The sequence below is a fragment of the Eptatretus burgeri genome, chromosome 3 (assembly GCF_056783735.1).
Source record: "Eptatretus burgeri isolate ZD-2024b chromosome 3, Ebu_testis_v1, whole genome shotgun sequence".
Classification (NCBI taxonomy): domain Eukaryota; kingdom Metazoa; phylum Chordata; class Myxini; order Myxiniformes; family Myxinidae; genus Eptatretus; species Eptatretus burgeri.
In genome coordinates this window covers 24,583,264-24,610,114 of record NC_140963.1, presented here as the reverse complement: position 1 = coordinate 24,610,114, position 26,851 = coordinate 24,583,264, and the positions used below count along the sequence as shown (strand labels likewise).

Sequence of the window (26,851 nt, the reverse complement as noted above, 5' to 3'; positions counted from 1 at the left end):
GGATAGGGTTGTTCGCCAAATTCGACCTACCTAAGTACCCACACGGAGGGTAGACCGGGCGATCGCACCTCGCCGCAGGTCGACTCCGGACACGGGCCACTTAAGCGACCCGTTCCGTACTATTGGGATAACCGAGTGGTGTTTTCGTCGACCTCAACGGTTCCGATTAATTATCGGGCGTATTAAGCCCACTACCAACCCTTTACGTGAAGCAAGATGGAGATTCAATTAAAGAAAAGACGAAGCGAAACGGGAAAACAGTTCAACATAAGGCACATTTATTCCGCGGCACGCGGAAAGCACCCATATACAATTACAACAATTATGCACCAAAAGCAGATGTTACAAAAGAAACACAACAATGCAGATCTACTACCGACTACGCGAGCACACGGCAACACTTACACAGTTTTACTTTATAGACGGCACCGACAACACATTTACTCAAAAGCAAAAGAAAAGGGCCACCCTCAAAGACAAGGGGGCAGATGGGGCCTGTGGGCCGCGAGACCGGGTGGATCCTACCCGTGTCTTGTGATGAGCCGCAAATGTGGCGGCGGTGCTCCGCGCTCCTTTGCGGGTTTCGTTGGCACTGCTTGGAGTGGGGTGGAAACGGGGCCCCCTTCTCGCACTATCTCAGCGCGGGGGGGGGGGAAGGGGGGAATTGTTGATGCTCTGGGGAAAGAGGATAGCTGGCTTGCTTGGGTCCCGCGACGAGCGACTCCACTGCGACCTCGTCGCCGACCGCCGTCTTCCTTGCCTTGGACCCGAGCTATTCGACCTCCTCCCCAATTCTCCTCAGCTGACTGCAGCAAACCACCTCGACCCCACTCCAGGCTCCAGGCTTCCCCTCTCTGCAGCTCCCCGACAGATTCCGAACCCCGACAGACTGCCACTCTCCAGACCCGACTTGACTCACGGCTCCACAGACCGCTCCTCTCCAGACCCGACTTGACTGCCTCGACCTTCCTGACTCCAACTCACTGCCTCCAACCTTCTCTCCAACTCAAAACTAAAAAAACGACTAAATTCGCCCTGCTCTCAGCGCTTTATAGTCCGGCAGGAGAACCCATATGCAAATTTCTGGATCAGAACGAGCTCGGGGGTGGAGCCACGCTCGCCCATTGGACGGAGAAAAAGGGGCGTGAGTCTCCCCTGATCCTCGAATTTGCATATCCCGATTCTACTCCGACGCGCCTGGAGGCGGGGCCAAACCGCCCTGCGCTTGCTGATTGGACGGATCAGAAGTGGGCATGTATCATTCCTGATCCAACTTCTCCTCGGAAAGGCCGCTATTTGCACCCGCGGCTCGGCGCGCGTCCCGCACGAGGCCAGAACAGCCTGATGCTCGGTGCCCACAAGCGGTGCTGGAATGGCCGCAGAAGGAGAGGCGAAGGTGGTGGAGGGTTTAAAGTGCTGGTTTATGGCCATGGCGACGTTTGGAATGGCGGTGATGCGATGTTTGTGGGAGCGAGTTGTGAAGGTAAAGGTCGTGGCTGTTGGCGTTGTTGTTGTTGTGAAGCGGAGTTGCGGTTGGTGGTTGTTGTGTGATGGCGGTTGAGACGTGGTTGGTTGAAAATAACGATAGAACAGAAAAACGGCTATCTTAAAGGGTCGCAGCCTGAATGAATCACATTTATTCCCTCTAAACAACGGGTTTGGGGCTAACTACACATGTACTTATAGAGATATCTCACTTACAGGACCTGAATGGTGGTTTGCGAATTTCCTCAACAATATATATATATATATATATATATATATATATATATATATATATATATATATATATATATATATATATATATATATATATATATATATATATATACTGTACTAGGTCTAGTGGTCGAAATGGAGTTGCCACTCATCCACCCATGGACAGACTGACAAGGCAAACACTTAACAGCCACTGGGCTTGGGGAAAGTGCCGTCACTTCCTCAGATACTCTGGATGCAAGTGAAGTCACAACAATGTTGCCGAATTTCTCACCGCACTCAGCTGGGCATTTCCTAAGGAGGAATTTCCTCTTCCCCATGGATGTTAACCGATGGGGATTGCCCGTGTTCTATCTTTTTAAATGCTGAGTGTCAAACGAGGAAGCCGCACATCTTTTTTTTTTTCTTTGGTATGACTCGACCCGGGTTTGAACCACCGACATCCCAGGCGGACGCTCTAATCATTGCACCACTGAGTCTGGTTGTTCATCTTTTACATAAGCATGTGTCTGCGGGTTTGCATAATTGTGAGGAGCAGGCTGTGCCTTTGATTCCAGACAATAATTATATCAGAGAACATAAAGTAACTTGCTCTCAGCATCCTTATGCTAAAGTTGCCCTGGCATTAAGTTGGTCATCCATCGTTCTTGTTCTGTATACACCATAAGACATGTCAAGGATTTTGTCCACATATTAAATGTAGTACAAGACATTGTAAGCTATCATAGTTTTAACATGATTTATAAGGCCATTGATAGAAAGTGGACAAATCAACATTGTATAATGATTATGAAACTGTGATATCAGCATCAGTGGCAATGTTCTCAGGGAGGAACACCAAGCAGGGTAAACGGGGATTATAATACACTACCTTGTCAATATGAAGGATTGATGTTTCTCAGATAAAATTAATAATGATGACAATACTAATTTTGCATTCATTTTAATAATTCTGATTATAATATCTGAAAAGGAAATTACATGGGGCATATAGGATACGATAGGATACTTTGAGCCCACATGTGTTGTTATCTCACAATACTTTGCAGTGGCTCAAGTCTGTCTAAGTATTAAACTTCATGTGTGCCATAAATGCCACACCAGCTGATGGATTATTGATACATAAATGATTCTAAGTCTGAGTTGTCTGAAACAGGTGCTGCAGCAAGTTCTGAAGTGAAGCAACGGCTTCAGGAATTTGTTTTGAGCAAGAAGCAGCGCATTGCACCTGGGGTTACCATCTCCTTGTCTCGCTACCACAATCTCTGGTAAATACCATAACAGCAATGATTTAATCCAAAATTTTCTTCTTAAATGTACTTCTGGAGTACGGTAGTTCTCCATATGTCGGGATGACAGGGAATAAAATGGCTGTCGCATAAAATGTGTAAAGAGTGGAAGAGTAGGCAAGCATCATGAACAGTAGGGGAGCCGTCGCTGGAACTATTGTTAAATTCCAAATTCTTGCCCGAACTGCTACTGGGAAGGCAATGGCAAATCACGCAGTATAACCCTTGCCAAGAAACTGTTTCAGCATCACCGACACTGTCACAGAATGTGGTACATCAGAATCGGAATTTATAGTTAATATTAGATTAAATTTTTACTTCAAACATACATAATGCCAAAAGAAAGTCCACACCCCATTTTCAAAATGTTCACCTTTTGTTGCCTTGTAGCATGCCATTAAATTGCATTAAATCAGACTTTTTCCACATTTATTTGCACATCGTAAACCACAACTTCAAAGTGAAAAACAAATTCTACAAATTTCAGAAAATTAATTAAAAATACAGAACTAGAATATCTTGGTTGGATAAGTATCCACCCCCCCCCCCCCCCCCCCGAGTTAATAGTTGGTGGAAGCACCTTTGACAGCAATTACAGATTTCAATCTGTCGGGATAGGTCTCTACCAACTTTGCGCACCTTGATTGGGCAATATTTGCCCATTCTTCTGCACAAAACTGTTCAAGTTGAGTGGGAAGCTTTGATGGACAGCAATCTTCAAGTCATGCCACAGATTTTCGATTGGATAATGGCTTCTTTCTTGCCACCCTACCATCCAGGCCAGACCTGAAATGCTTGAGATATCGTGTCATGTGCACACAGTGACCACTCTTTGCCTGAAAGGCATGTAGCTCTCTCAATGCTGCCCTTGGCCTCTTAGTGACCTCTCTGATCAGTCTCCTCCTTACTTTGCTACCCAGTTTGGAGGGACAGCCTCATCTGTATAAAAATATTTCAAAGACCTTGAATATCTCTTGGAGCACAGTCAAGACAATCACTAAGAAGTGGAAGGCCTATGGTACCACCAAGAGCCTGCCTAGATCAGGCCGTCCCTCCAAACTGGGTAGCAAAGTAAGGAGGAGACTGATCAGAGAGGTCACCAAGAGGCCAAGGGCAGCATTGAAAGGCTCTTTCAGGCTCTTGGTGGTACCATACGCCTTCCACTTCTCAGTGATTGTCTTGACTGTGCTCCAAGGGATATTCAAGGTCTTTGAAATATTTTTATACCCATCCACTGATCTGTATGCCTGGTGTTGGCATAATGGTTAGGGTGGTAGGCTTTGGATCCTTGGGTCCTGAGTTCAAATCCCGCTCAGCTGTTGAATTAATACCATGTGGGGTTACCTCAACCTGTCATCCTTCCGAGGTTGGCAAAATGAATGCCAGCATGCTGATGTGCTGTGTCTGAGTGGCGACCTGACAGGATTGCACCCAATAGCCAAGGAGACTGCAAAGGCAGCACCAACGCTCTGCATAGAGTATGGTCCTAATCTCCTCCCCTAAACATATATATATATATATATATATATATATATATATATATATATATATATATATATATATATATATATATATATATCTGTATATTTGTGGGGGGGGGGTAGATATTACCATAGAATAGACAGGAATGTATGGTGTTGCATGGTCCGTGTGAGAGTAGATGGCCATCTCGATGTATAATTCGGGAAATGTCAGCTCAAGAATTGTTTGTTTGTATGTGCACCATGCAGAGGGTGGTACATGGTAATGAGTCGTCATGGATTATGGTTAAGGAAATTGTGTGTTTAAAAAGCATGCCCCATTGAATACATACACATGTGGAAAATGGGTGGGGGGACATCCTGCCCAATCTTTCTATCAGAGGTATCTTCTTTCCTCCATCTTACTCTATGTTGTATCCTTTGAAGAGATGTGTTTTATATTGATGAGCAATTAAAATATAAGTAGTTCAGTACATTAATGGAAAAGCATGATGCATGCATCTCAACAAGATAATGCATTTCTATAGGATGCAGCACTACGCCACAATGGAGCAGAATTCAGCATCACAGAACATATCTCAAGCTGCCTTGCACCCGGGACTGCTCTCATGTGATCCAAAAAATGATTTCCCACTGCGTAAGACAGGTAAGGGATTTTCTTAAGAAGACTCTCACTGGTTCATGCGAGTTCATAAGATCTGGTGTTTCTGAGATGTGGTGATCATGCTAATGTGAATCGTGTGGAAAAGATCTGTTAAGATTCATTGGAAACCAAATAGTTTTTGGGTCATAATTTCTTTGCCTCCTTTTGAGATGTGAAGCTGTCATGAAGCATGAATCACATGCTTTCTGTCCATCCCCACCCCATCCATGTATTATTCATGGGTTTCACATGGATGCATGTGTTAACACATATGATATAAGTCAATCGCAAATGCCAAGGATTATTTCAAGATTTAAGTTTTTATTTATTTAAGTCTTATTTTTGACTCGATACCTAAACTCATTTGTTCCTTGCTTCTTCTGTCCATGGAACTGCCTTGCAGAGGCTGTTCCTTCCCACTCTTCCTTCCAGGACTTCAAGCAAGCAGTCCTCTACCACCTCGTGTCATCCCCATCCAGACCCATGATCTTTATTACCCCCTTTAACCTTTGCAAACCCAACCGACTTTACTTACTGGTTTTGGTGTTTTCTCTCTCTCTCTCTCTCTCTCTCTCTCTCTCTCTCTCTCTCTCTCTCTCTCTCTCTCTCTCTCTCTCTCTCTCTCTCTCTCTCTCTCTCTCTCTCTCTCTCTCTCTCTCTCTCTCTTTCTCTCTTTCTCTCTTTCTCTCTTTCTCTCTTTCTCTCTTTCTCTCTTTCTCTCTTTCTCTCTTTCTCTCTTTCTCTCTTTCTCTCTTTCTCTCTTTCTCTCTTTCTCTCTTTCTCTCTTTCTCTCTTTCTCTCTTTCTCTCTTTCTCTCTTTCTCTCTTTCTCTCTTTCTCTCTTTCTCTCTTTCTCTCTTTCTCTCTTTCTCTCTTTCTCTCTTTCTCTCTTTCTCTCTTTCTCTCTTTCTCTCTTTCTCTCTTTCTCTCTTTCTCTCTTTCTCTCTTTCTCTCTTTCTCTCTTTCTCTCTTTCTCTCTTCTGTTCATTCATTCCCTTGCTGGTTGTACCCAATTGTTGTCCTGTTACCCCACTGCCAGTTCAAACTTGCTCTTCCATAAACCTCACTATGGTCGAAAAAATAACATCCATTTTATAATTATCTGTAAAATACAGTATTACAAATCCATAAGATCGACCGTATTTGTCATAGAAGAGTTTTACAATTATCTTTGGGTTCCAATGATGTGGAACACATAAAAATATTGCGATTTAAAATGCTTCTGATTGTTCCTTCTCATGACTCCAATGCAGTATTTGGTCTTCCATTTGGATGCAAAAGTGATGCCTGTTGTGTCCTTCACAATATTTCTGAGCTACGGGAGGAAATCATTCACTGTTGGTTAACAGGTGCCAGAACATACAGAGATTGCTGAAGCCAACCATCTAACAGCCACTGTGTCACAGACAGAGGCCGCTTTAACGTGACATTTTTCAAACAATATTTAATATTTTTTAAATCTCTTATTTTACTCATTTTACTACATTTTTTTTTCTTTGAAATATTGAAAATCGTTTCGTTATTGTTCAAACAAAACCACTGATTTTGTCGTTTTATCTCTCCTTTTGTCTTGTCCAATGAATTTGCATTTACTATTATCAATTATACTTCTCCTGTTCATATTCCCTTTGAATACAAATAAACCATATCATTAAAGATCAAATATTTGTTTACTTCTAAAGAACATAGAAAATGTTTAGCATGATAAAGTTCATCAAATCTGTCACACTATGTACATCCCCTCTTAAAAAAGCAAAGTATCAAATTTCGAAATAATCAATTTCAAATATATATATATATATATATATATATATATATATATATATATATATATATATATATATATATATATATATATATATATATATATATATATATATATATATATATATATATATATATATATATATATATATATATATATATATATATATACACACACACACACACGAAAATTGTGACTTGGAATCCATTGTTTTTTTATTGCAGGTTATGTAGTATTAATATAATCAGACATGCATGGTCTGAAAGGGAAGGGTGATCGCCAAGACTGCAACAACTACCGAGGGGTGACGCTGCTCTCAGTGCCGGGCAAGGTCTTTGCTCGATTAATTCTTGATAGGGTTCACCACCATCTGCTTGAGCACCAGCGTCCAGAGCAGTCTGGTTTTACACCAAAGAGGTCAACGATTGACCGTATCCTTGCCCTTCGTATCCTCACCGAACGCAGACGAGAGTTTTGGCAGGGGCTGCTTGCAGCCTATGTTGATCTCTGTAAAGCGTTCGATTCAGTGATTCGGGATGTCCTCTGGAGGATTCTTGGTCTTCGTGGGGTGCCACCAAAACTGATCGATCTGGTACTGAGAGTGCTGTGAAGTGTGGTAGTGTCATCTCTGACTTATTTCCAGTTGCTACTGGAGTTCGTCAGGGATGTGTACTTGCCCCCACACTTTTCAGCACTTGTATGGACTGGATTTTAGGGAGGATGTTGGAGAGATCAAGTTGCGGTGCATCATTTGGGAATGTCAAGATCTCGGACCTTGATTTTGCAGATGATGCAGTCATCTTTGCGGAAACTTTAGACATCCTTTTGGGGGCCCTCGAGGTGCTGAATGAGGAGTCGGAGCCGCTGGGATTACAGGTTTCTTGGGTCAAAACTAAGATCCAGGCTTTTGGTGACATCTTGGATGCTGTTGTCCTGTCTGTGTCTGTTTGTGGTGAGGATGTTGAGATCGTGGAGAGATTCACTTACCTTAGCAGTGATATTCATGTCTCTGCTGGCTGCGAGTCAGAGGTCAATAGACGTCTGGGTCAGGCCTGGGGAGTCATGGATTCACTGGATCATGGGGTGTGGCGCTGCCGGTACCTGTGTGGGAGGACGAAAGTCCGAGTCTTCAGGTCCTTGGTACTTCCAGTCTTGCTCTATGGATGCGAGACTTGGACTCTGACCAAGGATCTGAGACGGAGACTTAATTCCTTTGGTACCAGGTGTCTTCGGAGAATCCTTGGCTATCGCTGGTCAGATTTTGTGTCCAACGAGCGGTTGCTGAGAGAGACTCGGATGAGATTTGTTACCTGCATAGTCCGTGAGCGTCAGTTGCGGCTGTATGGACATGTGGCTCGTTTTCCTGACGCTGATCCTGCTCACCAGATTCTCTCAGCAAGGGAGTCTCATGAGTGGAGGAGGCCAGTGGGCTGACCACGTGCCTCATGGTTGCAGCAGGTTGACCATCATCTCAAGGAGATGGGGATGGGCCTGGCATCTGCCTGGGGGATGGCCAGACGGGGGCCCCTGGAGTACCGGCGGAAAGTGGACGCAGCGACGCGCTGTTCTGGCACATGCTCCCATACCTGACCTGACCTATGTAGTATTGTAGTTGTATAAATGTAGTTGCATCATAAAGTATGGCTTAAGCTAAAAGTATTAAAATCACTGACTTTCAGTCAAAATAGTTATAAAGATGCAAACATAAGAAAGTTACATTCAACTACAAAGTATAATCACCATAATTATTTTTTCAATAATAATGCAAGGGAGTAATGCTGCAGTGCAGCAATATGTTTGTTAGGATACATGGCTCACAGAAAAAAATATCCAGAGTAGTTATCAAAGTGGTGGCCACAGACACGGACCATCATGCACAATCCATCGTTCATTGAAATGTTGATTGAGGAAATTGTGCACTATCACATTTCAGTGTGGGGGATCTCTGTCTTTTAAATAAATGACCTGTGCTTGCAGGTCCACCAAACGTGGGAGGACAAAGGTCTCCAACATATCCCGGTGATTGTCAAACTTGATAGTGGCTTCAGAAAAGGAAAATAGCCCACTGACTCAATAAGGCATTAGGCCACACCACATGTTAACTTTGAGGCTGTCTTCTCAAGTTCACTGACTTCATGGGGAGGCTCAAAGCCCCAAAATCTGACATTATGTCTGTTAACCTTCCTAGTAATTGGAAAGCTGACTCGTTCGAGAAGAGCACACATCGCAGGAATCCGTTGTCTCTGTCGAAGCGTTCCAAAATGTTTAATGCAAATGCCATACATCACGTGCAGTTGTCCGGCTTGAGTGCCTGCGCCAACTGAAACTTGTACGCATACAGCCACAATCATGTGTGCAGAACTTTCTGCACAATTGAGCGGGTTAGCTGCAACTCCCTGCTGGTAGTCCGAATCGACTTATGGGGACTGTGCTCAAGTGACTCATAAACATGTTCAACATCTTCACCATTTGTGCTTGGCCAGCCTACCTTCTTTCTATGCAGGATGCTACAAGTCTCCATAAACTTGTTGTGCCACTCAAGAATAGTTTTTCTTGATGCCTGCTGCCTTCCATAGGGCATCCTGAAGCTTTGTTAAACATGTGTAGCTGATTTGTTTTCTCTAAATCAGGCAACACGCTGAGCCTTTGTCTTGTGGAGATACCATTTGCAATATATGTGATGTCGCATGTCACAGGAGATACCTGAAAATGGGGAAAAAGTCAAAAAAAATTCTGGAAATTTTCTTTCATATGCAGCAAACCATATCGTTGTATGCCATTTCATTATTAGCCCCTGTTGAACTTAGTATGAAATGGGGGCTTATGGATTTGGTCTCGGTTTTCATGTCCATGCGTGCGTCTGCAACCATATCTTGTACATGTATGGACCAATTTCATTTGTACTTTGCATAAAGACAACAAATGATGGTGTATATATATGCACATCACTTTGGTTTGTGATGCAATCAAAGATGGCCGACTGCTGGCCATCTTAGCTGTAAAAACAAGCTGGTGTCGAACACGTCCTCAACTATTTCTCGGATCCGCATTTACTGTTCTTGTTCAAACTTGGCACACAGATAAATGGCTTCCAGTTTCACATCTTTTGCTGTTGGAGATGAGATCCAAGATGGCTGATTGGCGGCCATTGTGTAACTTAAATGTGTCCCCAACCAACTATTTCTCAGACATGCATGGTCTGAATTTGTTAAAACTTGGCACAAGCACAGCCCATAATGGCATATACGTGCAGCTCACTTTTTTATTCTGCCATCTGATCAAAGATGGCTGACTGCTTGATTTAGTTGTGCCTAAATATGGGACTGGCAGCCCTTTAACTCCATGCAGAAAAATTACGAAAACAACCGGGGTTATGACATTTTATTCTTTTTTACTTGATTTTATACGCCCGATATATATATATATATATATATATATATATATATATATATATATATATATATATATATATATATATATATATATATATATATATATATATATATATGTGTATCGGGGCGTATTCTGTGATACCGGTTGTCTGTCCGTCCGTCCGTCTGTTTGTCTGTCTGTCTGTCTGTCCGTCCGTCCGTTCCTGTCCGCACTCTAACTCCCAAAGTTTTCAACTTTCATGTTTCATATTTGGTACATAGGTACAGACTGTGGAGACGGTGTGTCGCGACATATGTTCGTCATTTAAAGTGGTTGCCATGGCAACCAGGATGCTGTTTTCCATCCGTTCCTGTCCGCACTCTAACTCCCAAAGTTTTCAACTTTCACGTTTCATATTTGGTACATAGGTACAGACTGTGGAGACGGTGTGTTGCGACATACGTTCGTCATCTAAAGTGGTTGCCATGGCAACCAGGATGCTGTTTTCCATGTAGTAGCACAATTCTGTATATACCTTCTTGTTTTTCATAAGTTGACGTGTTTGAATATATAATTGTGTGTGTGTGTGTGTGTGTGTGTGTGTGTGTGTGTGTGTGTGTGTGTGTGTGTGTGTGTGTGTGTGTGTGTGTGTGTGTGTGTGTGTGTGTGTGTGTCACAGAGACTTTTTCGGCCGTATATTGTGCTCACTTGCACTCTTGTTTATAATGGTTTGAATTTGCAATGGTAATTTGTAGACACCCTGTACTATTTTCAGGGTTGGGGTGGAGGTGGGGACAATAATTGTGTAAACTCTTCGCATTAGCCATTTAGTTGGTCGCATTTGTAAACGAAATTGTGCAGTTTGAAAAGTCTGCCTCATGAGGTGGATGAATGAACCTTCATTTCACCATGCTGAGTGAACTATGTTGTGAAAACCTGATTGAAAGAGTGGGATAAAGCAGAAAATATCAGACACATGTAAGACATGCAGACAATGTGGAACCAACTATTCACTCGAACAAGCATCACAGGAACAAATATATAGTGCACTGACATATGATACTTATAGTTATGTGTGTGATGAACACATGATGTTTAAAAGTGATTGATGAACTGCAGCCACAAGTAGACACGATTAATCTGACTGAAAGAATACAGCTCAGTAACTGTGCAAAACATGTCATACATTTGAGTTGAACCAGAAACCTCAAATCCCAATGAGAGGTGCAGTTAAACGTGAACAGATTTGTGATACAGACCATTCAAATTAACAAATAATGCTCTGAGCAGGGTCCAACAGGATGCTGCAGTCATACCTTTGAGCTGATCAGTCTGGCTTTGATTCCTGATGCGACAATAAACTGTCGGTTTGGTTATTCACATTCTGGACATTGAATCACTAATTTTGCCGTCTCCTAGTTGGGCATTAAGCATGAAGGGTGCTGTCTGCTAGGACTAGTTGGTGGACTTCAAAGTTCGTATGGGATCTTTCACAAAGAGTAGGTGACTTCACACTGACACCCTGAACAAATTACAAATTCCTGCTCTGACTACCGCTGGGTAAGTAAAGACAAACTACCAATTTACTAAAAACTACCAATTTACGACTAAAAACGAAATAAAAGAGCAAATTTGACAAATTCCCAAACTGCAGTGAAGAAGTGTTGGAGATTGATTTAGCGACTGGATTTTGTAAAACAACACTGAATATTTACGGCAACATGGCGCAGGCCTTCGTGAAACAAATACTACATGGAATGAAATTAAATTATTTGCTGAGCAACAACTGTTACAGAGCTGGATATAGATGCAGATGGCACAAAGCTACCAGTAAGTCCCTGCACAATCCCCAAAACTCAAAATGGAATATGAACCATAGAATTGCCATACACAAAATAAATACATGCAAACTTGGGTCAATGGGTGAAGTTGAGACTGCATCGATCAGCACAACAGGAAAGTGTTTGGAACAGCAAAAGAATGAGCAGAGCTGAATCTGTATATGCTCCTCACCTGCTCACCCTTTGTGTTTATTCGAGATTTGTGTTATTATTAATTCATCTTAACATAACTCTTGTACTCCATTAAAAATTGAAGGGAAATTCAAGTTATCCTTAAGTTCCAAATCTGAGTGATTGAATGACAGCCAAACTATGTTGTGTTTATTTTTATGAAAACGTTTCACTTGTCGTGTCCTGTGATTTAAGATCCGTCTTTCAGTGCTGTACAGTATGTGATAACCAGAGAGTTGGTGTCAAAGCCACCCCATGCTCGCCTGTTTATACATTTGTCGTTTTTAAAAGACTAGTCTCATAATATTTTTTTTTATAAAGCATTGCAGTGAAGTCTGATCCAAATAATTTTAAAGCAATATATGTTCTTGTATATTGCGATCAGTAAACGGGTACACATATTAAATGAATGGCAAGCGTCTTGTATAAACAGGCGAGCATTGGGTGGCTTTGACACCACCTTTGGTTGAAATTAAAAAAAAATTTAATCATTTGATAATTTCAACTTCACTACACCAATAGTATACCCCAAAGGAACCTCGATGCCAAATATCAGCATCCGAGTACACATATTAAATGAATGGCAAGCTTCTAAAAAATAATTTGCACCAAAAACTTTAACGTTGATGTGCTACAAAAAAGTTAAGTTCAAAACAGGTCAAAAATTTAAAACATTTGAAATTTTTTTTTTCAATTTCAACTTCACTACATCAATCGTATACCCCAAAGGAACCTCCATGCCAAATATCAGCATCCTTGTACACATATTAAATGAATGGCAAGCTTCTAAATAACTTGCACCAAAAACTTTAACGTGGATGTGTTACAAAAAAGTTAAGTTCAAAACAGGTCAAAAATTAAAAAAAAATTGAAATTATTTTTTTAATTTCAACTTCACTACACCAATAATATACCCCAAAGGAACCTCCATGCCAAATATCAGCATCCTTGTACACATACTAAATGAATGGCAAGCTTCTAAATAACTTGCACCAGAAACTTTAACATTTTCACGCTCACGCTCATGCTCACGCTCACGCCGGGGGTATCACTATAGCTCTCTGTTCTTGGAACAGGTGAGATAATAAAAACGAATGGCAGGAGAACAGCTTCAATTCACAGTTGCAAAAGCAGAACCCGAAATATTTATAGATTGATTTATTTACGGATTATTAGCACACGGCATACGGAGATGCATCACTCTCTGCTGGGACAATGAATGTGCCCACATCAAACTCCTTGACCCACATAATAAAAGGTGTGACAGGATAGGACAATTTTTAGAATCCTTCCCAGTGACTTCCTGAATTTGCATCTCAATCGAGTCAGATTTAACTTGAAAACCCTGTTGCATTTCAGGGGTTTGTAGAGAGGAGTGGGGAGGTAAAAAGGGGGTGATGTCACATTGAACTGTCCTATCTGCATTTTGGTTGCGGCCATCCAATATTGTTACTCGTTTTGGGTGTCGGCACGATCCCAGAGGTCCAATTGACTTTCCCAAGGAAAGATGCACCGTTGTCCTTATGGCCCAAAAGACCTGTGATGCTATCGCAACAAGAACGAGAATTGCTTTGGAATACATGTCCCCTGCGAATGTGATATTTTCCAATTCCAAAAAGGGAATAACTCTGTGAAAAATTGACGTAACGCCCTGAAACTCGAACTTGTTCTGTAACTTATAATAAAGCCATGTACCAAGTTTCATTTGAATATGTTAAAGGGTATGGGGGGAAAAAAAGAGGTCTGATAAATCACAGGTAGGACGGATGGACGGCCAGATAGACAGCAAACCTATAGTCCCCTCCGGTGAAACCAGTAGGGGACTAATAATGAACAATATGGCTTACTCCTTATTGCAATTATGATTGCTAATTTACTTTGCTTCATTTCAACCAAAGGCAATGAACATGTGTATAAGAAAAAAATGGAGCTGAAAAGAATGTGAGAAAAAACGAATTTATCTGCACACACATTTTCAACAGAAATTCTCCTATAAAATCATTCCATGCACATAACATTCATCTCTTAATCCAATCTTGTTATGCTCGAATATAAACTGCAGCAAACAAACATAGACAATAACTATAAGGGCACTCAGTCGAGCGCATACCTCCGCCCCTCAATGTCTGATCCACGAGAACATATCAGGCCAAATACATTTTTGAAATATGCTATATGTCATTTTGGCCCTATCTCTCAATGGTGAAGAATCACTTAAAAAAATTAAATAATCTCTTTCCAGATATAGATTCGGATCTTCACCAAAATCGAATCAATCTGTCTTGGTCACACACCCAATCTGTCCACAACTTTTTGAGATATTGTGCTATATATCGTTTTTCGCCCTATCTCTTAACGGTGAATAATCACTTCAAAAATTATACTGCAGTAGTCAGATCCAGATACGAATCTTCACCAACATCCAAACAGTTTGGCCTTGTCACACAACCTGCCCACCAAATTTCATCTGGATCCGTCCACAACTTTTTGAGATATTCTGTACAAAGACAAACAGACAGAAAGAGATGGAAACATAACCTCCTTCACCTTCGGTGGCGGAGGTAATATGATCCATTAAGTACTCGACACTTCGAGAATTTGGCCAATGGATGACTCGGCGTGACTGATCAGAGGTTAAGGAGAAACCTGAAGCCCAAACTAAATGTGATTCCTTCTATCATAGAATGCATGCAACTGTTGACTCATTCTTCCCCACTAAACAAGTGAAGTTACACAATGGTAGTAAACTGTGGATGACTACATTTATCAAAAGTCTCATTTAAATGCGTCAAAGGTTTTTCATTCAAAAAAATGAGAAATGGAAGAAAGTGAGGAATAAAATTTCTAAATCCATTTGCAAGGATAAAACAGCATTTCTACCATGATAGAGTTCAGAATCTCAAATCTTCAAACCTGGCGCAGTGATACCACCAACTTATGATGACCGGAGTCATTTACAACCCGACCCCTGATGTTGACCTGGAGGATGACCAAACAATAGCCAACTGCATCAACGACCACTTTGTGGAAATTGCGAAGGATGTTACTCCTTTAGATTGCTCGACACTACAGGTATACTTTCCAGCCCCATACCCACGTCCAGAAGTAGAGGATCACGAAGTCTACAAAGTCCTACAGCACATCAATGGCAATACGTCTTCAAGCCTGGATGGAATCCCAGCCCAATTGATCGGTGAATTTGCTTGTGAATTTCGTGCCCCATTAACAGATATCTTAAATTCTTCATTTAAAAAGGTAACCGTCCCAGTGCAGTGGAAAAAAGCAATTGCTGTCCTGATCCCTAAGACTTCAAGAGCAGTTTGGAATAAACTTAGACCAATATCCTTCACTGATCACTTTGCAAAATTAGCTGAAACTTTTGCAACTGAATGGATACCCAGTGACATCAAAGATAATATTGACATCAATCAGTTTGGTAACCGGGCAGCTTATTCCACATCACAATACCTTGTTAAGTTGATGAATAATTTATACGAGCATGTTGATAAACAACTAAGTCACAGCTTGGTAGTTGCGACAGATTTTTCTAAAGCTTTTGATTTGATAAATCACAATGTTGTTGTTGTGAAGTTGATCCAAATGGGTGTCGTACAAGAGTACCTTGTATGTAAATCAAATCCTCAATGGAGGGGTACCCCAGGGTACCAAATGAGTACCCTCTCTGTTTTTGGCTCATATTAATGATGCAATGACTCAGTTCAAGGACTATCTCATATCCTAGCCGTTAAGTATGTTGATGAAATGATATTGAGAATTCAAGAAGCAGGCACCCCAATATGACACCACAATCTGCTTTGAATGTTTTCACTCAATGGGCAATTAAAAATATCACGAAGTTGAAAACTGATAAGTGTGCCCTTATGGAAGTTTGAAAGAACCTCCACCAAGGCCTCAACTTACTCTCCAAAATACTGCACTGCAGAAGGTTGATCAATGAAAATGTTGGGTGTTATTATTTCATCTCATTTGAAGTGGAACATTCACATTCGCAATATTGTCACCATTGTCCTCTTTTTTTTTTTTTCACCCCACCTTTGGAACAAATTGTCAAACTCTCTTCAATCCCACTCTTCCCTTCCAGGTCTTCAAAACAGCTCATATATTCCCCCCTCCAAAACCACGATCTTTCTACCCCCGTTAATCCACTCCAAACCCACCTCCTTCAGCTTCCCTGCTATCCTTCCTAAAAGTCCCGGTAGTACCGTCTTGTTTACCCCGTGTACCCCGCCAAATCCCTCTCCCTTCCACAGATCTCCTCGCGTCTCTGCTCCCCACTGTTTTGTGCTTCCCTTTCCCGCCCCTCTTATCTCCTGCTCCCCTTGTTATATGTTCTGTGTGTTTAGCTCTTATATGAGCCTCAACATTGTATATTTAAAATAAAAAAACAGGCAAATGGAAAATTTTTTATGTTGAAGATGCTCAAAAAGTTTAACTCACCCTTTAACTCCGAATAGCAAAATTACTAAAACCACGGGAGCTGTGATATTTTATGTCTTTTCTCCACATTTTTTTTTTTTTGGTGATATCCTCTTGTAGGATTTTTAAAGTTGAAAGTAATTATATGTATATCTTTTTACCACCATACTGCTGATTTTGATTATGATTTTAATGAATATTTGATATACAATGTAACTGCTGTCCTCTTTTTGTGCTTTACATTAATTTTTTCATGAGAACACCTGTCCCTGGCTTTTGGTGTAAGGTAGCTCACACTTTTTACCTCTCTATTTCTTTAAACCTTATATAGCCTGGTTCCCAAGCTGTTTTCCTTTTCCCTTTTTTTATCTCCATTCACCCTGGTTTTCCCCCTTTCTCATGTTTGCCTTATCTCTACTTCCACCTAGTGATGTGCTTTTGCACATATTCTCTAATCCTCACCTTGCTTTTTGCCTTATTGTCACTGGAAGCACCTGCTCCCTCCGGGAGCTGTCAAGGATGTCATGTTATTATATTTATGCCTATTTTACTCCAATGGGTCCCAGGATTACACACCCAAAAAATGATTGTGATTGGTTCAGCCATTTTTGCGGTGCCTGGGAACAGACAGATGGACAGATGGTGAATTATAGTAAGACTAGTGCGTGCCCGTACACACGTGGCCGTACGTGCAAAAAAAAAAAACTTTCAAATCACGTGCCAGAACCAACAACCACACAGGCCGTTCCTTCGCTCTCGCGTGCCCGTATGTGTGTGGCCATACGTGCAAAAAAAAACAAACTTTCAAACAACCACACAGGCCATTCCTTCGCTCTTGTAAACGACGACTGGATTGGGGCATTGTGTTTATCTATAAATGCGCATAAGAAATCGAGAAATTAATAGCGAATGCAGTGAGCTTCATACTTAACGCGTGCACATGTGAGAATAGGAAACAACAACAACACAATACCCCTGGCAATTTGGAATCCGTGTCATTGGCTATGACCCTTTTGCTTCTGGTTTTTTTAAATGCTGTGCGGGGTGTATAAACACGATTGGGTTTTATTTCTATCTTGTGAATATTACTTAACGCGTGCACATGAGAGAATAGGAAATAACAACAACAACAACAACAACACAATACCCAGGCAATTTGGAATCCGTGTCGTCGGCTATGACCCTTTTGCTTCCGTTTTTTTTTACTTCCAGTTTTTGTCATGGGGAATGATGCATGCCGGAAGATAAAGGCATCGTCGGAGACATGAAAGACCCAAATCATATCAGACATGGTGTATATTTCCTCCACTGATTTTAATAAAGATATCTCCCACATCATCAAAAAATAATTTTTACTCGTGATTTACATTATTTGATCGCTGATCCCGAATCCAGGCCGAAGTAACCGGAAATTGCGTCAAAATCATCAGCTGTGCGGCGCTTACACGTACCATGGTCTCGTTGGCAAGTATACAGTTGTGAACAAGGTATAGGTAAAGTCAGAAGCGAATGTAAGAAGAATTCTACGTTCGCTTCTAGTATTTATTTTTTTGGATGTGATCCTGTTGTTGGAGGTGTAGTTGTTGTTGTGAAGGTAATATTTATTTTTCTGGATGTGATCCTGTTGTTGGAGGTGTAGTTGTTGTTGTGAAGGTAATATTTATTTTTCTGGATGTGATCCTGTTGTTGGAGGTGTAATTGTTGTTGTGAAGGTAATATTTATTTTTCTGGATGTGATCCTGTTGTTGGAGGTGTAGTTGTTGTTGTGAAGGTAATATTTATTTTTCTGGTTGTGATCCTGTTGTTGGAGGTGTAGTTGTTGTTGTGAAGGTAATGTTTATTTTTCTGGATTTGATCCTGTTGTTGGAGGTGTAGTTGTTGTTGTGAAGGTAATATTTTTTTTTTGGATGTGATCCTGTTGTTGAAGGAGTAGTTGTTGTTGTGAAGGTAATATTTATTTTTTTGGATGTGATCCTGTTGTTGCAGGTCTAGTTGTTGTTGTGAAGGTAATATTTATTTTTCTGGATGTGATCCTGTTGTTGTAGGTGTAGTTGTTGTTGTGTAGGTAATATTTATTTTTCTGGATGTGATCCTGGTGTTGGTGGTGTAATTGTTGCTGTGTAGGTAATATTTATTTTTCTGGATGTGATCCTGTTGTTGGAGGTGTACTTGTCGTTGTGAAGGTAATATTTATTTTTCTGGTTGTGATCCTGTTGTTGGAGGTGTAGTTGTTGTTGTGAAGGTAATATTTATTTTTCTGGATGTGATCCTGTTGTTGGAGGTGTAGTTGTTGTTGTGAAGGTAATATTTATTTTTCTGGATGTGATCCTGTTGTTGGAGGTGTAGTTGTTGTTGTGAAGGTAATGTTTATTTTTCTGGATGTGATCCTGTTGTTGGAGGTGTAGTTGTTGTTGTTGTGAAGGTAATATTTATTTTTCTGGATGTGATCCTGTGGTTGGAGGTTTAGTTGTTGTTGTGAAGGTAATATTTATTTTTCTGTTTGTGTTCCTGTTGTTGGAGGTGTAGTTGTTGATGTGAACGCATTATTTTTTTTTCTGGATGTGATCCTGTTGTTGGAGGTGTAATTGTTGTTGTGAAGGTAATATTTATTTTTCTGGATGTGATCCTGTTGTTGGAGGTGTAGTTGTTGTTGTGAAGGTAATGTTTATTTTTCTGGATGTGATCCTGTTGTTGGAGGTGTAGTTGTTGTTGTTGTGAAGGTAATATTTATTTTTCTGGATGTGATCCTGTTGTTGGAGGTGTAGTTGTTGTTGTGAAGGTAATATTTATTTTTCTGGATGTGATCCTGTTGTTGGAGGTGTAGTTGTTGTTGTGAAGGTAATATTTATTTTTCTGGATGTGATCCTGTTGTTGGAGGTGTAGTTGTTGTTGTGAAGGTAATGTTGAGGTGATTTTCAATTGTTTCGGATGTGATCCTGTCCATTGGTGGTAATAAAATCCCTCAAAAACGCTCCTCAAATTCTGTATTTTATCCAATCATTTAACTCGTGGAGTCTGTAATGTTCTTACGGCAAACGATATGAAAATAAGATTGAATTGGGGTGCCACAGAATAAGATATGACAGTTTTGGGTGCAATCAGTGAAAAGCGTTGAAAGCCACTGCTTTACTTTATTGTTCATGACAGAAAGGGCCTCCACCACCAATGTGTGCATCGGGGCCTCCACCACCATAAATCTGGCACTGAGTGCATGAGCGAAAACATGTTTACATCTCGGGTTTTTTAAATCTTTACGTCAGCCAATTAACCTTCGTATTCCGTTAGATATGCACTGGAAGAACTTCAAGATTGTGAACTTCCAGACCTCACCATCGGCCATGACCTTTCCCAGGATGACCCCATTGCAAAGCTGGCCTCCAATCACAGCCTCAGACTGGGTATCCTCCATTGATCCAAGTCTTTCCTTGGAAAAGCATAGCTCAATGGAGTAACGTTCTCCACTATGGGCTAGTGCCCCAGCATCGCATCTGTCTCTCTTCAACTCTGTGGAATCTAAAGCTTTCATAATTACCTTTCATTACCACGTATCAGGTGAACTTTTTCCATGAAAATGAGGATAAAATATGGGGTGTCAGGGTTATAAAAATGAGGTCAAAATTACTCAGCTGGGCTCGGCTTTGAGGCTGCAAGGTCTAAAGGGTGACAGACCCAGGCAGGGACAGACATCTGGATGTTGGAATCGGGCCAGCGAAGAACGACAAAGCGTGCAACTGCTAATCCTACAAGCATCCAACCAGTTAAGACTTTTCAAGCGCCTGAAGAAGAGAGCGGGTGGGTCTCTGGCTCGTGTACGATGGAACATTTCTTCACTTGCACCAGGTTTACAGCTCTTCATCATGCCAATATGACCATCCTACACAGCAGCCTGCAAGCTTTCATTCTGCACTTATACCTGGAAGACTTTGGCAATATAGTAGTCGGGAGCAAGTTCGACATTGCCCTGTATTCTCCAACCACTGGACGTTGGTGTCAACAAGCCATTCCAGATGGCCTTTGCAGGTGCTGGTCAGAATGGACGATGACTGAAGAAAAGTTGTTCACTTCGGGTGGGTACCAGCACAAGGTGGATCTGCCAACGATCTGTGACTGGATACGCAAGTCTGGTGGGAGCTGCCGAACGAGAGAATCTCCAGAGCATTCCTCAAGTGCAGTATTTCCAATGTGCTTGACACGCAGAGGATGACAGCCTCTGGGAGGAGAGGCAGTCAAGCAGCAACACTGAGGGGAGCAAGGACAATCTTCTGTATGCCAATGTGACAAACCCCGAGCTGTCTTCGACGAAGATATTGACAAATCAACGATAAATGGGGGTCAAATATGTACCTTATACATGGGGTGAGGTTATTTACGGTATTGGAATCTCTCGTAATGAGGACAAAGCACAGTATCTATTGCTCTCCTCTTTTAGGCAGACCAGTGGTCTGTCCCCCCCCTGCTTTATTTTCTGATTTTGCTCATTCTGCTCTCTCATTCCTCCTGCCCCTCCCTATTCTTTTCAAGATGCATGCATTTTACTAAGTCACCCCCATCCTGTCCCCCACAGTTGAACTTCCAAAATCCAGACTGACTGCAAACCTCAACTCTTTCATTCCTCCCTTTTTCTGTCTATAGAACCACCTTTCAGAGGCTGTTCTGTCTCACCCTTACCTCCAGGACTTCAAGCGAGAACCTGTTGTCATCCTTAATTCTGACCAATGATCATTATTACCCCCATTGACCTTTGATAATGCAACTGTCTTACTTGCTAGTTACTCTTTATCACCCCCATTAACCTTTGCATTTCCTAACACAACAACTTGCTAGTTACTCTTTATTACCCCCATTAACTTTACCATTTCCTAACACAACATCTTACTTACCACTTCCATCTCCTCTTTTCCTATTCGTTCATTCCCTTGATATTTGTCCCACTTTGTCTTCCAAAAACCTCTCTCCTGTCAAGAAAAATAAATCGAATGCAAACCAGGATTGAGTCGACTGTCGATGATGATGGTGTGCTTGAGGTTCATGGCTGCTTTCACTCCTTGTGTTGGTTACTGACCAATTGGAAGTTGTGAAGAGAACAGAAATACAAGTCATGCGCCATGCCAAGAACTACGGCCAAAGGGAATCTGTAGATCGGGGTGAAATGTGGCCTGAGACTACTTCTGCTCATTTCGTTGCACAACCTGTGGAGTCGTATTTAATGCTCTTCTACATTGGCTATCCTTTTTCGTTTTCCCTTCTTTGAATATTGTATCCCAACTGCCATGTAACCCGACGTTAATGAAATGCATTTCTATATTTTCCTTCTAATTATGTTTACTGGTCTATTTACTTATTATTTATTCGTCTGCAGCCTGTGGCTGCTTGGCTGCATCATTTTCTGGGGGCATGGCTGTGCCGCTGATGCAATGCCCCCTTTTACCAGCACGCTGGTACTCATTTCACGGACCACAGAAGGATGACATGCTGAGTCAACCCACGTGTTGTTAATTGAACAGCTAACAGGGGCTTGAACTCAAGACCCTCAGATCTTGAGCCAGCCTTCCCAACCGTTATGCCAACACCAGACTTTTGAGTACATTAATAAATGATAATAATTGTTCAATTTTCTTGAACTACCGTGAATATCTTATTTATACAACTTTTTGAACACCACTCATGTCTATTTATTCATCACTAATCGAGTATCGGCCACAAAAAGCAGGTGGAATCATTATTACCTCCGCCAACGAAGGTGAACGAGGTTATCTTTTCACCACTCTCGGTCTGTTTGTCTGTCCGTCTGTCTGTGTGCAGGATATCTTAAAAAGTTGTGTATGGATCCAAATGAAATTTTGTGGACAGGTTCGTTGTTTGACAAGGACGAACTGATTAGATTTTGGTGAAGATCCGGATCCAGATCCGACGACTAGAATTTTTTTAAGTGATTCTTCACCTTTGAGAGATTGGGCCAAAAACGATACATAGCACGATATCTCAAAAATGTGTTGGGCCCGATATGTTCTCGTGGATCAGGCATTGCATGGTGGAGGTACTGTATGTGCTCTACCGAGTGCCCTTGTAGTTTTATGAAATTTTTGTTCCCTTTTGGGATTAAATGGATATTACAAATACAAATTGATCTTTTATTTAATGAGTGCATGCAACCTCAACAAGTGAGTTTAAGTTTTGGCAAAGATGCCAATAAATACAACTTTACTCTATGGTTTAAATCCACTTAAAAAGAGAATATCAGAAATATCACTGATTAGTACATTTTCTCTTGGAATTAAAACTGTATTGCAATCTGTAGCCTCAGAGCCAAACCTGAAGCTGCGCTCACGGCTGAAGCAGAAGGTAGCGGAGCGGAGAAGCAGTCCACTTCTTCGCCGCAAAGGTGTGATGGCTCTGGTTAAAAAGCGGCCTATCGACATCTCAGGTACTCAATAATCATCATGGGTGACTCGCATTCCAATCCCAGTACACCTCTTCTCTCTGCAGTAGAAACAAAAATGTTTGAATGAAACCAGCTCACTGCTCATTGAGGTGTGTGTGTGTGTGTGTGTGTGTGTGTGTGTGTGTGTGTGTGTGTGTGTGTGTGTGTGTGTGTGTGTGTGTGTGTGTGTGTGTGTGTGTGTGTGTGTGTGTGTCCACACTTTAAATGCTTTCACAAATAATAGAACTACACCATCTTCATCCTTGTACTCAAACTGTCAGTGCAACCTTTTTGTGACTGTCAGGTGATGCATGGAGCATCATTGAAATAAAGTATTACTTTACAAGTTGTGCTCATGCTTGATTTACCATTTGGAAATGGCATTCAATTGGATTTCTACCAGTGCCAGGAGCTATAATCTTGATAGTTAAGACATTTTCCTGACAGAAAGTTTAACATTTGTTCATGTTCACCCTCTGTGCAGAATCTCCTGTTTCTTCCAGTGCACCTGGCTCTGGTCCAAGTTCCCCGAGCAATGGAAACATTAGTGTTTCTCTGCTCAATGGAACAACAGCAATAATTCCAGCCAAGCCAAAGGTGTGGTGCTTTCCTTGTGATGAGATGCCTGAATGTTCTGACCGGCTGATGGCTTAACCCACAACCAGTTGCTCCGACCCTTCATATTTTCCTTCCATAAAGATTTATTGGCAAATGTTGCAAAAATAACTTGTGTTGCTGTAAATGCTACAATGAATGAACTTTGACCCCAAATTTATTTATTTATTTATTTATTTAATTACTTGTTTTAGCTTGCACAGCCAGGCATATGTTTGCAATCTTGTTATAGACGAGCTATTTATTACTTTCCAATGGAGTTGGGGGGGAGAAGGGAGGTTGAGATTTAGTAAAGTAACAAAGGGGGATTATATGGATAGAAAAAGAGGAGGGTGTAGAAATGTGCGAAGAGTGAAGAAACCATGGAAAAACGTTTGGGAAGGATGCAGAGTAAGGGGAGGGAAGATGAGGAGCTTGTACAGAGCAAATGGGTTGGCAGAGGGTTGTACATTGTACCGCCATTGTGTACACCATTTATTGATGATGCTTTTGCTTTGTTATTAAAGTAAAATTAAATGATAGTATATTTCTATTTTGATTATTTCTTTTGATTATTTATTATTACATTCAAGCATTGTCATGGAATTGCATTCTCTCGTTCATATGATGCTTGGTTTTCTTTTAAGCAATTGCATTTTGGATCGTGAACATAACTAAGTCTATTGGTTGAGATATATTGCATTAATTAATATTTTGTATTAACTGATGTAATGTATCTCATGTATTGCCACTTTGCTCCACCACCGAAGGTGGACGGAGGTTATGTGTCTGGCTGGCTGTGAGCAGGATATCTCAAAAGGTTATGGATGGATTCGGACAAAATTTGGTGGACAGATTGGGTGTGCGACGAGGCCAAAATGATTTGATACTTGTGAAGATCCAGATTTAGATACTAGAATTTCTTCATTTTCAAGTGAGTCTTCACCATTCAGAGATGGGGCCATAAACGATTTGTAGCACGATATCTCAAAAAAGATGTGGACGGGTTATGAGAAAACTTGGTGGATGAGTTAGGCAGGTGACAAGAACAAGCCGATTAGATTTTGGTTAAGGTCTGGATGCAGATCCGGACTATCAGTTGGGGAACAAAACATAAACTGTTCAGCCTGGTGGAGGTATGCGCTCCACTGAGTGCCGTTCGAGTATTGCTTCGTGGGTCACAGATCATGTTCATGTTTTGACAATATCAAGTAATGCCTAATCCAATAGAGTATGACAATTATTTTTTTCTAACTTTTGAAACTACTTGTGGGAAGTTAAACAATGACCACTATATCTGTTCATATCGGGATTTTATTACATCTATAATCTCTCGAAATGAAGTTTACTGAGTCTGTTGATCCAGCAGGCACCGCGATGTTGTGCCAATGTTTGACCGATGTTGATGTGGTCATTTCGGACGTAAAGAGATGGTTGGTATTGTAGGTACTGACAATATTTGGGCAAGGTTGTGTGTGAGTCGCCTGGAACTGCCAACGATGGACCAGTATTAGCCCGGTGATCGAATTGACATCACTTCAACATTGGCTTTCCATGTTTTCCCAATGTAGCTATGCCAGTTGAGTCGCTGTATAGTTGCGTATGCGATGTATATTTCGACACCCATATTAATATGAGCATTGTGTCCCACCTGCCGACATTAGTGGGTGTATGTTAAATGATCACACGGTGTCCTTCGCGAGGAGTAGGCGAGCTATCGCTAGTGCCATGGCCAAATTCCAAATTCCTGACCTAACCTTAGTTTGAACGTCAGGCCTGGTCAGCCAGTTCGTAAAAGACTTGAGCCACGCTTTCCCTGGCCAGCCCCACCAGAATGTGGAAATAATTGTGGCCATAAAATAATACGCAGAAGAGTATTCCAAGCATTAATGAAGGAGGTCGTCAATACTAATGGTCCACAGAACCTATTAATTTCTTTCAGCAACAGTCGACTGTATTACGATTACAATATGGTTAAATATTTTCACCACCAAAGAGAATATAAAAACATTGGAGGCGACTGCAGTAAGTGTTTGATATGATATTAATTTGCTGTGTTTGACCGAAAATGTTGACTTCAAAACAGGGAAGTTGTGATTGAACAATCAAATTCACCTCATGGTCACTTGTATTGATGAATCTCTTCAAATACAACACAGCTTGGTATATGTCTCTCTTGATATTTTTTCCCTCTCAGCATGCCACTGAACTGCGTGGTGCCACAGAGGGGAATGCAGATTCACTAAGCCTCCACACTTCACCATCTCTCCCAAATATTTCCCTCGGCCTTCCTCTATCTGGAGCTGTACAAACTGCCCACTTGTCTGTGAGTCAATGCCGTTGTTCCTTGTTCACGCCATTAACTTCCTCCACTTCGATGGTTCAGAACATGAGCATCCACTCACTTGCTGGCATATTGTTCTTGTACATTAATGTTTGGGACTTGAGATAAAACACAAATCCATCAACCGGTTTGGTAAAAAGTTAAAACTAGTTTCGTTTTATTAAAAGATTTAATAGTTGTTTTTTTTTCTATGGAATATGGATTATGGAGAGGTAACTTAATGTTTGGAAACTCAGTTGACGGGGAATACGTCGGCAGACATGAAGTTCATTTTTAAATATTTTAATTTCCCATGGATGCTGTTTTAAAAATATCAGTCAATGCTGATTGATGATGGGACACCAAATATAATTTGTAATCTCTTGACTCTGATGACTTCTTTATTGTCCTCCATCTTACTCTCAAATTTGGAGTCGCTTGAGAAGGACGTTTGGGTTCCACCGATCCGGTTCTTCCACTGATCTGGTGGGTGGGGGGGGGAGGTGCTTCTCATACCCACATCCCGACCTATGACCCTGAAGCCGAAAGAGCTGCAGATAATTGTGTGGCACAATGGGTTGCTAAGCAACAACAGACATCATCTAAGACGATTCGTTTATGTGGAGTCCTCGCGTCCCAATCCCGTGTTACCTTCCTGGCAAATTAATCATCCCAGATAAGGAATGTGCTTCCCAGCACTCCAATGTTACCAATCAGAATGGCTGAGTGACACTGTGAATGGAACCGCTGGCTAGTACTCACGATAACAAAAGTGGAAGGTAGAACTCCAATCCAC

The 26,851-nt window shown here is 41.3% G+C and overlaps 1 protein-coding gene across 3 annotated transcripts in view; it reads left to right on the top strand.

Annotated features, from left to right (window-relative positions):
- LOC147029563 (histone deacetylase 9-like) overlaps nucleotides 1-26,851 on the top strand; it is a 560,396-nt gene that overhangs the window by 188,425 nt on the left and 345,120 nt on the right. For all 3 annotated transcript variants that reach the window (XM_085872715.1, XM_085872718.1, XM_085872716.1), the window contains 5 exons: nucleotides 2,876-2,987; nucleotides 5,017-5,135; nucleotides 23,016-23,141; nucleotides 23,623-23,735; nucleotides 25,930-26,058. In XM_085872715.1, the coding sequence (XP_085728841.1) occupies nucleotides 2,876-2,987; nucleotides 5,017-5,135; nucleotides 23,016-23,141; nucleotides 23,623-23,735; nucleotides 25,930-26,058 (599 nt within the window). The remainder of the gene's footprint in view (nucleotides 1-2,875; nucleotides 2,988-5,016; nucleotides 5,136-23,015; nucleotides 23,142-23,622; nucleotides 23,736-25,929; nucleotides 26,059-26,851) is intronic.